The sequence below is a fragment of the Carya illinoinensis genome, chromosome 11 (genome assembly GCF_018687715.1).
Source record: "Carya illinoinensis cultivar Pawnee chromosome 11, C.illinoinensisPawnee_v1, whole genome shotgun sequence".
Classification (NCBI taxonomy): Eukaryota; Viridiplantae; Streptophyta; class Magnoliopsida; order Fagales; family Juglandaceae; genus Carya; species Carya illinoinensis.
In genome coordinates this window covers 42,562,507-42,574,877 of record NC_056762.1, presented here as the reverse complement: position 1 = coordinate 42,574,877, position 12,371 = coordinate 42,562,507, and the positions used below count along the sequence as shown (strand labels likewise).

General features: G+C 37.2%; 1 protein-coding gene across 1 annotated transcript; it reads right to left on the bottom strand.

Annotated features, from left to right (window-relative positions):
* Positions 1–5,987: 5,987 nt before the first annotated feature.
* On the bottom strand, positions 5,988–12,371 carry LOC122282521 (floral homeotic protein APETALA 1-like). The gene is made up of 2 exons (XM_043094462.1): positions 12,193–12,371; positions 5,988–6,405 (listed from the first exon to the last, which is right to left on the bottom strand). The coding sequence occupies exons 1-2, from the start codon at positions 12,369–12,371 to the stop codon at positions 5,988–5,990; spliced, it is 597 nt and encodes a 198-aa protein (XP_042950396.1).

Below are 12,371 nucleotides of genomic sequence, written 5' to 3'. Positions count from 1 at the left end.
TTTATATAGAATGGAGACTATACTAGTGAAAATTAATTAGGTTAAGTTGATCTGGGTTTGGGCTCTTCACATACAATTAGGTATCAACTGAAAATCATTGCCCTCACATACAGCAGTCAGGCGGGTAGTGCTACACATATTATCATACAACAAGTGATGGGCCAATGCAGTATGACATGTCACCTGAATTACTTAAATTAACCTAGACCCCACTTTAAATTCAAACTAAAACAAGTAATCTTTGCAAGGAAAGGATAGAAAACTCTGTATCATTCAATTTAGGGACATAAGCTAGCTATGGAGTGTCTGTCTCCCGTTAATTCTATATCCTCTATCACACATTTAGTCTCTCCGCTCTCTATCACATAAAATGATACGGTAAATATGCCCAGCATAGGATCAAATCTTTAGAAATTAATGCCTTGTTTAGATATTAAAAATATCTTAAAATAGTAGGAAAATAATTTGTTACATATTAATGGAATAGTTTGGATTAAGATATTTTATTAGATCTTGGAAAGAGTTCCCTCTAAACAAATGACACGATATTCTTTCCATGCTTTTCAAATAGACAATACCGCATGAGATTTTTTTTTCCAATCTTTGAAACAATCTCTTGGCGTTTCATTGTAAAAGCACTCATCTGTGTTTAAGTCTAGGTTGCTGCCGCTAGTGAATATTCTCATTACAAGCCCTCCATTGCAGCACCTTAGATCAAATTTATGCAGGTTATAAATTTTCTAAATCAAATTATAGAATCCCCTTTTCTACAGATTATAGATTCCAATTTTCTAAACTTACTTTTTTTTAAGAACAAAATCTGAATAAAAAACAAATTCATCGACAAAGATCAAAAACAAAAATGAAAAAAACAAAAGGAAATCTTGAATGCTTGAATAGCATAGCTAGAGCAAAGAAGGGAGGTGGCCAAGTTGTGGCTTATGTTTTCCAAGCCAACGAACTTAACGAAATTATAATAACCAATTGTCCATTGATTAACTCTATACCCATATACCAAATATCATGATTTAAAAGGGAAGACACTAATGAAATGTTTGCTTGCGCACAGATCTCATCTTGGTAGTGTCTGAAAATGAAATGGATAGAAGAATTAGAGTTGCCTTCGTTACAGAAAATTAAAGCTATTATTTGCAAAGCTTGACAAGTATAGTGATGCTTCAGATGTGGTTTTCAGTTGGGTTTCTTCTATTGAAGAATGCGATGTTTAGTAGTGGTAAAGACTTTTAGCTATTTTTCAAAGATAGAGGACTTCCATTAAAATTAAAAACTACCAACACCAAAGGTGAAATTAGCCATTTTCTGGATATTCAAATGTGCTTTTTTGGCTAATTTAGAGAAAGATAACAAGAGATTGAAAGAGAAAGAGATATATTATCAGTGTTATGACATAAAACAAGGCAGTGATGACGATGGCGGTGGTGTGGAAAAGAGGGGGTGCTAAACATGAGAACAACATATTGGAAATGAGATATTCAACTTGTAATTGGGGTTTATTCCCGTGAGATAAACTCTATCATCAAAAGCAATAAAAAGACAAAAGCAGTGGTAAATTAATCCACTTTCTGCTCTCAAGAGCCATATATTTGATTAGACCTGGGTTCATGATACCTTTCTTCAAAGCTTTAAAGGGCCATGCATGTATGTAGTCAGTGTCACTCATTGTGTAGAAAGAACATGCACAGTACATCACATGCTTAATTTCAAGCATTAATTTCAAGTATAATTGTGTAGAAAGAATATCAAAATGAGCACATGAGACAAAAAGGACATGCATAGTAGACCACATACAAGCTGGTGCAAGTTGTGTGAAGTGTAGCTAGCAGTAGTAACACGGTTCTGATATACACTTTTGACCAATTTATTTTCTAGGCTATTCAAAACCTAACTTCAAAATCCCTAATTAGTCACCTAATTAGGGATTTGAAGAAAAAATCAATACTTCAGACGACACGCTGCAAATTAAAACTACAACCTAATAATTATGAAAGCCACAATACCCACACCAACACGTAGCCAAAATGCAGATATAAAAAAATTAAATAAAAAAAATGGTGCAAGAAAGGAGATGCTGATAGATTCAAACATCTAACATAACGTCTACAAACAAAAAGGTCCTATTTTTGTAAAGAGACCATCGCGGATGAAGGGGGAGAGAGAGACAAATGAGTCGGAGGAATACCTGTGGTGACGGAAGGTATACAAAACATAGTTAGGTTCCACAATGGCGACGTCTGATGCAAAGAGAAATTGGTGTAATAAAATCACTCCGACAGTAATGATGGAGGAACAGAGCGGGATGGGGAGGAAATGATGACCGTAGCTTCCGCAGAAGGGAAATGAAGTGGAGGAGAATCTAGGGTTCTAGTGTAGTCGACAATGGAGGTAGATTAAACACTCGTGTGTATGAAGTTGTTTAGCTTTCGGAACTGAAGGAAGGAGAAATGGGTAAGAACCACGAAGTGGAGAAGCGCTAATCAGTAACAGAGGGATTTCGGGGGGGGGGGGGCAGGAGGGAAACAAAAGCTTATGTGAGATTTGGCGCCCAAATCCTTTTGCAACGACATTACCCTGTTGTAACAACATTTTTATTATTGCAAGGCACATTTTCGCCGCTATAAATGAAATTGTCGTTTTAACAGCCTAAAGTCAGCCGGCTCTTCATTAAACCGTATATCGATGTGAAAAAAATTGCAAGGAGATATATTTCACTGCAAAAGATAACTAATTGTAGCAATTTCTTTTACAAAAATATAAAAATCGCTGCAAAAGGCCAAAATTCTTGTAGTGTAAGAAAAAATAAAAAGCAAAATGAAAGGGATTTAAATAAAATTACTTCTCTTGTCAAAAAATTTTTTAAAAAAAAGGAAAAAAAAAGAAAAAAAAAAAGAACTACACTCATTTTGGCAATAGACATGAATCATACTTAATAATAATAGTAGTACAAGAAATAAGTGAACCGCGTTGTGCTTGGAATTTGAAATGAAAAGGATAGGACTTAATTTGCAGTAAGGTCATAAATCATTTGATGGTCATCTATGTGTGGCTGAAATGAAGATGCCAAAAGTATCATATTCCTATATAAACCAGTAGGACAGCCACATGCAGGATGACGATATATATCGCCTTCACCACGTTCTATTACTATGATTTAATTTGATGGTAGACCATCTCCTTTTTATATAGTACATTATGTGTTCGCGACTGAGATGGATTCCGATCGATTCTTTCGCAGGGATAAGGAAGGCCACATTATTAATTCCTTGTATATCCCGTATCCGCATGTTTTACATGTATGGTCACGAGGATACCTCAAATTGGTGTCATGTATTTATCCATGCATCATTGTCGTATATGTCGGGACCTAAAGTGCCAATCACTATAAGAAAATTATTTATTTAAGATTAATTATTTTTAACAAAATGTCTATTTTTAATTTAAATGAGTCTATTTTTATCTTAAGTAATTATTTTTCTTATAAAAAATTAATCACAAATATCTATTTTTCTTATAATAAATAAAGAGTAGTTTTCCTATCGATGCTTTCGCAAGCCAGAATGCACAGTCGTCAGTATTCGATCGATGATCATGATATCTCCTCGTCATGTTTTATACATGAGAATACTATTATCGATGACTCATGTGATCCTGTACTATGTTATAACATGCATCATGTGGTTGAAAATGGATCAAGTACTGCAGATATGCAGGCTTCTAGATCAACCTTTACTTGATCCATGCCCATGATGTTCACGAGTTTTTTTTTTTTTTCATCGTACGTGTCCCATGTTTTGTATGATCATGTCATGTGGCTGAAAATGGAAGCACTAGAGCCATCTGATCTTTACTAGGGGTGGGCAGCGGGGCCCCGGAACCCGCTGCTCCGCCCCGTTCGCCCCGCCCCCGCATATTCAAAGATTGCCCAAGTCTAAATATTCAAAGATTGCCTTAGCCCATTCTGGCTTTACTAGCGCCAACTGGTTCACTCTTATTCTGATTGCTGGAATCTCTATTCCCCTTCTATGTACCTCCCATGGGAGATTCACTTCTTCCTTTGCAGAGGCGGCTTTTTCCAGTCTATCTGTTATGGTGTCGTCTTCTCTGGGGATTTGTTCCGGGCTAAAGTAAGTCAATTGGTCCCAGATCTCCCATACTCCATTCAGATATTGTTTCCCTTAGTGGCATAGGCTCTGATGACTTGGTTTATTACGATGTGGGAATTTGCCTTCACCTCAATTTCCACTACGCCCAATGCTTTGGCAATTAAGAGTCCTAGTATCAAGGCTTTGTACTCAACTTCATTATTGGTGATTTTAAATGTGAGTGTCCCCATATAATAATGCTCATTTGCTCTTTCTTCAACAATGTAAATCCCTATTCCCCCTCCTGTCTGACAAGCAGATCCATCGACAAAAACTCGCTAGAGCTATTAGCGTGGTGTGGCTTGAATTTCAATTGGGAACCCTGTGAACTCAGGACAAAGTCCGCCAAAGCTTACCCCTTAACTGCACTCCTGGGTAAGTATTCAATATCGAACTCACTAAGTTCCACTAACCATGCGACTAACCAGCCTATGAAGTCAAGCTTCTACAATATTCTTCCAAGCGGTTGTTCTGTCAACACTTTCACAGGGCTTGAATGTATGGGCATAACGTTATGGCGACTGTTACTAAGGCAAACGCTAACATCTTCATTCTCGGGTATTTGGATTTGATGCCTCTCAATGTGCAACTCATAAAGTATACTGGTGCTTGGGCGACACCTTCCTCTTTAACTAATACTGTGAAAACGATGTGCGGAGATACCACCAAGTACATGTGCAGGGTGGCTCCATGATTAGGCTGCTTCAATAGAGTGGGTTGGAGAGGTATTACTTCAACTCTTGAAAAGCCAAATCACATTCCTCATTCCATGTATGGACCCTCCTCAAAACCATGAAAACATGAAGGCATTTGTCCATGGACCTTGAAACAAACCTATTTAAGGCTACTATTCTGCCTGCCAGTCGCTAGGCATCATTGATGTTCTAGGGCTGCTTCATGTTCAATATAGCGTCGATCTTCTTAGGATTTGCTTCATTCCCCCTTTTAGAGACTATGAAGCTTGAGAACTTTCCTAAATCTACACCAAAGACACACTTTGTTGGGTTTAATTTCATCTTGCATTTGCAAAGCACAACAGAAGACTCTTGTAGGTCAGCCAACTACTTGGTAGGTTCTTTTCTTTTGACCAATAGGTTGTTAACATATACCTCCATAGTCTTCTCAATTTGCTATTTGAACATCCTATTGACCAATCTTTCATAAGTTGCCCCGATGTTTTTCAAACTGAATGGTATTACCCAACAACAATAAAGACCTATCAGTAATAAATGCCATTTTCTCCTCATCTGAATTGCTCATGCGAATTTGATTGTACCCTAAATAGGTATCCATGAAGCTTAGCACTTGATGCCCTGTCGTGGCATCTACAATAACATATATCCGTAACCATGGAAAATTGTCTTTGGGACAAGCTTTAATCAAGTATGTGAAGTCAACACACATCCTCCATTTTCTATTTGCTTTCTTTACTAATACCATGTTGGAAAGCCACTCTAGGTAATAGGTTTCCTTTATGAAACCTGCTATTAATAGTCAATCAATCTCCTCAGTTATGGTTGCGCACTTCTCTATGCTGAAGGTTTTTTTTTTTTTTTTTTCTTTTGACGCACTTTGTTCACTACTGGATCGACACATGGTGTGTACTCCATGACGACATTATCGATGCATGCTAGCATATCCTTGTGGCTCCAAGCAAATACATCCCTGTGTTCGACCAATAACTAATTCTATGCCTCTCTATACTAGGGTGAGAATCTTGTCCCCACATCGGTGGTGATGCTTGGATGGTCTGATGGAGTGTTACCAACTCCAAAGGTTCATTTGCCTCTGCTTGCATTAGTTGCTTTCATCCCTTGCTTCAATGTTTTAGTCAGTAACAACCAACGGTGGGGGCGGTAGGTTAGCACTTGAGTTCTCCACAATGAATACTGATGGCGCTGCTGCCTTGAGTTCCTGCACATAACATTCTCTTGCTAGAATTTGTTCTCTTCTTACCTCGTCGACACCCGACTCTGTTAGGAACTTCATTTTTAAGTGGTAAGTACAGGTGACAACCTTTAAACTATTTAGAGGAGTGGGTGATGGGCGTAGTCTATCAGGGTTGATGCCCATCTTAGTGAAGGCATCCCAGAACAGGATGTCAGTGGAACTCCTATTTACAATCAATATCCATCTGGTAGTGTAGATAGTGACCAGCAAAGTAACCACCAAGGCGTCATCGTGTGGGTATAAAACACCTTTGTAGTCTTCATCTCCGAAGGAGATAGTCGAAGAGGCACTCAACCTAGGGTACTTGAAAGGTTTATCTACGGAGTATACTTCATGATATCTGGCTTGACAGGCTTGGGCTTTTCTGCAAGACACTGTTACCCCTCCATCGGCAAATGCTCCTGATATTGTACAAACTCTCCCAATAGGGCTTGATCTTGGTCACGTGTTTGGTGGGGAGTGTCTTACCTATGTTCTCTATCATGCCATTGACTTTTTGGGCTTTTGCTCTGTCTGGGCTCATGGCGACAACTTTCTTCTCTTCTTGGTTTCACATGGTTTGCTAACATTCGTTTGAGCTCCCTATTTCTTGTCAATTTCGCTACCCTCTTCTTCATAGTTGTGCAATCCTCTACCCAGTGAGTATCTGACTGATGGTACTTATAGTAGAGCTGGCCCCTAGTGGGTGGGCGCGTATCTTTCCTTGTCGCTGCCGACTTTTCTTGCACATTTAAGTTGTTATGGACTAGTTGGGGCCCTTGGTCCCATTGGATAGAGTGTCTCTCATACCCTTCATCCTCATGACTTGACCTAACTTTTCTATCTCTGTTTGAATTCTTGGATTCGGACTTCACTCTTGCTTGCTTGGCTCCAACAAAGCCTGTAATGTGTCTTCCACGTTGACATAGTCGTCAACCCTATCCATAAACTCCCTCAAAGTTGAGAGGGTCTTTCTGGCCAGCTTGGTCACAAATGGGCTTCGGGGACATATACCTCCCAACAAGACTGCGAGCGTGATCTCATCTAGGCCTGTTCATCCAGGTCGGATTTGTCCAGCTCGGCCTGAAAATCGGGTTTTCGATTACAGGTTCCGGCCTGGAATATATCCAGGCTGGTACTCGTATGACTAAAACCGATTTTATCCGATCCGGGTACCTGATGTTAAATCCAAAACTGGGATTTAACATCCATTACCCGTTTTTTTTTAAACTCGTATCAAAACGAAGTGGCAAAACCCACTTGAACCCTTCACTATTCAGATTCTCAGATCTCTCTCTCTCTCTCTCTGCAACTTGAGCCGATTTCCTCTCTCACTCTCACACCGAAACCCTAGCCTCCTCTACCTTCATCGCCTCTCTCTCTCTCTCTCTCTCTCTCTCTCTCTCTCTCTCTCTCTCTCTCTCTTTCTCTCTCTCTCTCTCTCGTGTCATCAAGATTCTGCAACCAGGTGAGGGAAATTTTGGTATTTTCTATCATGGGTTTGAGTTTTGGACTGTTAAGTGCCGAAACCATAGCTTTTCTCTGCCTTGTGCCGAAACCCTAATACTCTTAGATCTAAGACGTGGCTTTGAGTTGTTTTTGCCTATTTGTTCTAGATCTACTCTTAGATCTGATTCAATAATTTGCATTATATTTTCTATTTATTTGTAGATCTTATAATCCATGGTGGTGCGAGATGATTGTTACACGATACAAAGTTGAGGAGAGCTTGATGAAAGGAAGATGATCATCGAGCATAAATGCAATTATAAATTAACTACTGGTATCTCATGCTTTTTGGATCAGCCACTACTTGCAGTACTAGTAATCTCATGAGGTCGAGAGGAACAAAATGTGAGCATTGATTGATCTTTGGTTGTTTATTTTGGATCACTCATATACAAATGCAGTTTGCTTCTTTGAGTTATTAGTGTTATATCTCCTACTCAAGGCTAGCCGGACTGGGTTGCAATTCTTCCAGTTTGTAAATTGTTAAGTGACCCTTACATTTGGATGCTTTTCTATATTAAACTAAGACAATGTACACTATTATCCACTGGAAGTATCCATAGTCCATATTTTTTAGAGTACTTGTTTTCAATAAATATATTACATGATGTTTGGTTCAGCAATAGTGGCTTTAATGGGTTTAATTTCAATGATTTTCTTGTATCTTTTTCTCTTTCTAGTTAGGTGTTTTCTTAGTATACATCCTACATACTTGCATGCACCATTTGCCTTTTTAATATTTTTTTTATGAGTGCCTTGCATTCAAATTTTTATTACTAAAAAAGAAAGGTGTTGGGTCCAACCAGGAGGTTTTCATTACTATAATATTTGACTTGCACAATAACAAGCACGATTATGCAATATTTATTGGCTTGCATCTTAACATGTGGTATATATTTTGCTTACTTTATTGACTATTGACATTGGCTGTAGGTTTACTCAATTCGTGATGTAGCTGCAAATAATGTGAAACGCCCCGCAGAAGAATTTGGCCCAGAGTGGGCAATGCAGCACATAATCCACAGGTTTGTATGGACATATTATCATAAAGTTTCCTCTAGGAAAAAAGGTAAAATTCTCAAATTGATGTTGGTACATGACATCGAAAATTTTATCTATATTTTTTGATAGGTAATCAATAAGTTTTACTGATAATAATGGGCTATGCCAAGTACACAGAACGAATACATGAGTAATTCCTAACTAGGATTTACAACCAAAATAAGATACTCGTGGACATTAATTAAGCCCATTAAAATCTATTACCCCTCCCAAAGGAGCAAGTTTTAAAAACAATTCATCCATTGTCCTCTTGTGGTTTTCAAAGCTTTTATCATTTCTCTCTTGCAAAATACACCAGCACATGCATATAGGCATCATCTTCCAAATTGTAGTCACCTTTGGATTTCCTTAGAGACCATTCCAACACTACAGGAAATTCCTCCATTTCCGGCGGGTCGATTAGCTGGAAAAAACATATGGTTTAACCGTTATTAATTATTACCCGCTATTTCTAGTCGCCACAGGATAGCCGCTATTAAAGAGCCAAGTAAAACATTTTCTAGCTACTTTCACAATTGCCAGAAATACAAATTATTTCCGACAATAATTTGAGCCGCAAATGAATAAAATTTTGTCGCAATAATTTTTGCCAATATCCATTATCCATAGCCAAAAATAATTTGCGGCTATATTTTTTAATCGGAAATATATTTTCGTGGCTACATTTTTAAAGCCGCGAATAGATAGTGGCTAGTTTTTAGTCGCCAAATTATTTTCCGGCTATATATTTTTAGCCGCAAATTCGTATTTGTAACTATATTTTTAGCCGAAAATAAGTATTTGCAGCTGAATTTGTAGCCAGAAATAAGTATTTGCAGCTGAATTTGTAGCCAGAAATACTACTGGCTTGTTGGCTTGACAATTTTATTATCCGGCTATATATTTTTCACTGGAAATATATATTTGTAGCTACTTATATAGCCGGAAATAGTGAACGTTTGCTGTTGCCAAATTTATTCCGGCGAAATACTGTCGTCGAAAATGTTTGGAAGCGGTCCCTGTTTTGTACATTTATATGTTGTTTTTCCCTGAATACTTGCTTGTTAATAAACAAAGCAAGTTAATAAACCAAAAAATACTATATATAGAGAAATTCAGTTTTTGTTTGAAATATCATTCATGTAACCTCAAAGTACATATTTAAAGCTTAACCACTGCACTGCCATTGTTTTAAGTTTTACATAAAACCATCCAACATATCACAATGTAACAAAAATTTACAAGTGAAAGTATTTCTATATCGGTTTAGCTAGCTTTTCTATCAATCTTTGACAGCTCATGAAATGTTTTTGCTCTATTTCTTGATATCTTGGTTCAATCCTGTGAGACACAAGAACAAAAAACTTCCATGAGCTTTTAGAGATGTCATCAAACAGAAGCTAGCTAGCATGCACAACCAGATAGAGTGAAAAATGCAATAAATCAAAGTATTCAACAATGAAAGAAAAGAGCAATATAAATAAAAGGAAATTTAAGGAGAGCAGTGACTAGTACTGAGGATGGCTGGCGAGGGGGATGAGATATCCGGACATGGAGATCAAACAAGCTGTCAACTTTGAGGAATGTTAGTGGTGGGTTCGACGAAACATTACTGAAAAAAATGGCCATGACTTTGATTGTTTTTATTCTTGATCTTGAGTTTTGAAGTCAAATATCAACCATGTTACTTACAAAGTAGTGAAAATGGGTTGCAGTTTTCTTCTCAATTTTGAACATACAAAGCTGATCGATGACCCCAATGGAAGAACCAGTAATTTTTCTAAGGGGGCCAAATATTTTAATGTGACACATTGAGGTTCAAAAATTATGAAAACATAACTATTAATTAGGGGTGTAACGGGTCCGGTCAGGTCTGGACAGCAGGAACCCAAAAAGTATGCAGTATAATGTATTTCCAGGACACAAGAATAAAAACCCAAAGCAAGAATCGATATTAAGACCTTGCAACAATTACAAAAAATCAAACAAGTGTCTAAAACTAAACCTGAAAACAGTTTGATACTTTCACTAAATATCCCAAGCATGAAACAGTGCGCATCCACCTATACCTATCATCCCAAAACAATACCAATTGCATTTCATGCATGCCTTTATCACGGGAAATGTCATTGATATTACATTTCTACAGGAAATTCTCACTACAACAACAAATTTCTCACTACAGGAAATTCTCCATATAAACACTAGGAGTTTTGAACTTTCTATTTCTACAAGTAATGTCATTGATATTAAGAAATGATTAAAATTTGGCAAACACCATAATCACGAAAACATCTGAGTCTTCTAGAATTGTTTTATGATTTATGAGATGGTCATTTCCAACAATACCAATACCTCAATTTCAGTAATTCATTAAAGAAAAACTTGAACATTTTATGAGTCTTCCCGCCATGATGCTAATATATATAAAATGGAAAGTGAGCATTTTATTAAACCATAATAAAATAATTTCAAACCTCCCACGTCTGGCCCCTTGGTTTTGCGGTGTGATCTGTGCAAACCATATACTTCCATTACACTTTAACAAATATGTTATGTATACGTACGTTGCATGCATGCAAAAGTATGGACTTTTTTCCCTCAAAGTTCTATTGGTATTCCACCGCATAGAATCTTTCAATTTTATAACAATTATTTTTATTATAAAATAGATTAAAAATATATTATTTTATAAATTTATTTTTATAAAATTTTTCTGTATCTATAGTATTTCTCTTATATAAATAATAAGTAAGAAAATTCTAAAAAGTAAAAGCCTGAAAACTCCATTCCCCTCAAAGGCTTAACTGGAGCAGGCAAGAATATATTGGCTGTTGTAGGATAATTTTATAACCTAAAGTAAAGCTCTTTTGCCGGTCCAACTCTTATTAAAAAATTGTTTTTGTTCAGAACTAACACCCACACATATAAATAAAACTATATATAATCCAATCCAGCTTTACGTCTTTCTTTATCACCAGAAACTTTGTATGCAAAGCAATCTGGACTCACCTACAGCATCCATCAGTTCAACAAACTTTACCAACAAAACAAGAGAAAAATAAATCTTTTCAATTAAGCATCTAGCTCTCTTTCAACCAATTAGTGAATGCACAAACAAGTCAATCTTCATAAACAAATAGACAGCTACGTACTTACTTTACTCTAATAAATAGGATATATGTTCCTCTATAAGTAAAGAGGAGTGAGAGAAGGAGAGAAACCTTGGGCTGGCGTAATCAAAGAGCTTTCCGGTAGCCCTGAAGACAATGAGCGCTATTTCAGCCTCGCAGAGAGTTGAGAGCTCCAGAAACTCTGTATGCAAAGCAATCTGGACTCACCTACAGCATCCATCAGTTCAACAAACTTTACCAACAAAACAAGAGAAAAATAAATCTTTTCAATTAAGCATCTAGCTCTCTTTCAACCAATTAGTGAATGCGCAAACAAGTCAATCTTCATAAACAAATAGACAGCTACGTAGTTACTTTACTCTAATAAATAGGATATATGTTCCTCTATAAGTAAAGAGGAGTGAGAGAAGGAGAGAAACCTTGGGCTGGCATAATCAGAGAGCTTTCCGGTAGCCCTGAAGACAATGAGCGCTATTTCAGCCTCGCAGAGAGTTGAGAGCTCCAGAGCCTTTTTAAATATGCACTTCCTCCTCTTAGAGAAAGTCACCTGCCGTGCTGTGGTGTTGTCGATCCTCATCTGAATTTTCTTTCTCGTCAT

What these genes read in the sequence shown, in the direction of transcription:
- LOC122282521 (XM_043094462.1), bottom strand. Translation starts at nt 12,371, where the DNA reads ATGACGAGAAAGAAAATTCAGATGAGGATCGACAACACCACAGCACGG. An exon ending in TCTGATTATGCCAGCCCAAG is followed by an intron (nt 6,406 to 12,192) that starts GTTTCTCTCCTT and finishes CAAGTACCCTAG; the next exon opens with GTTGAGTGCCTCTTCGACTA.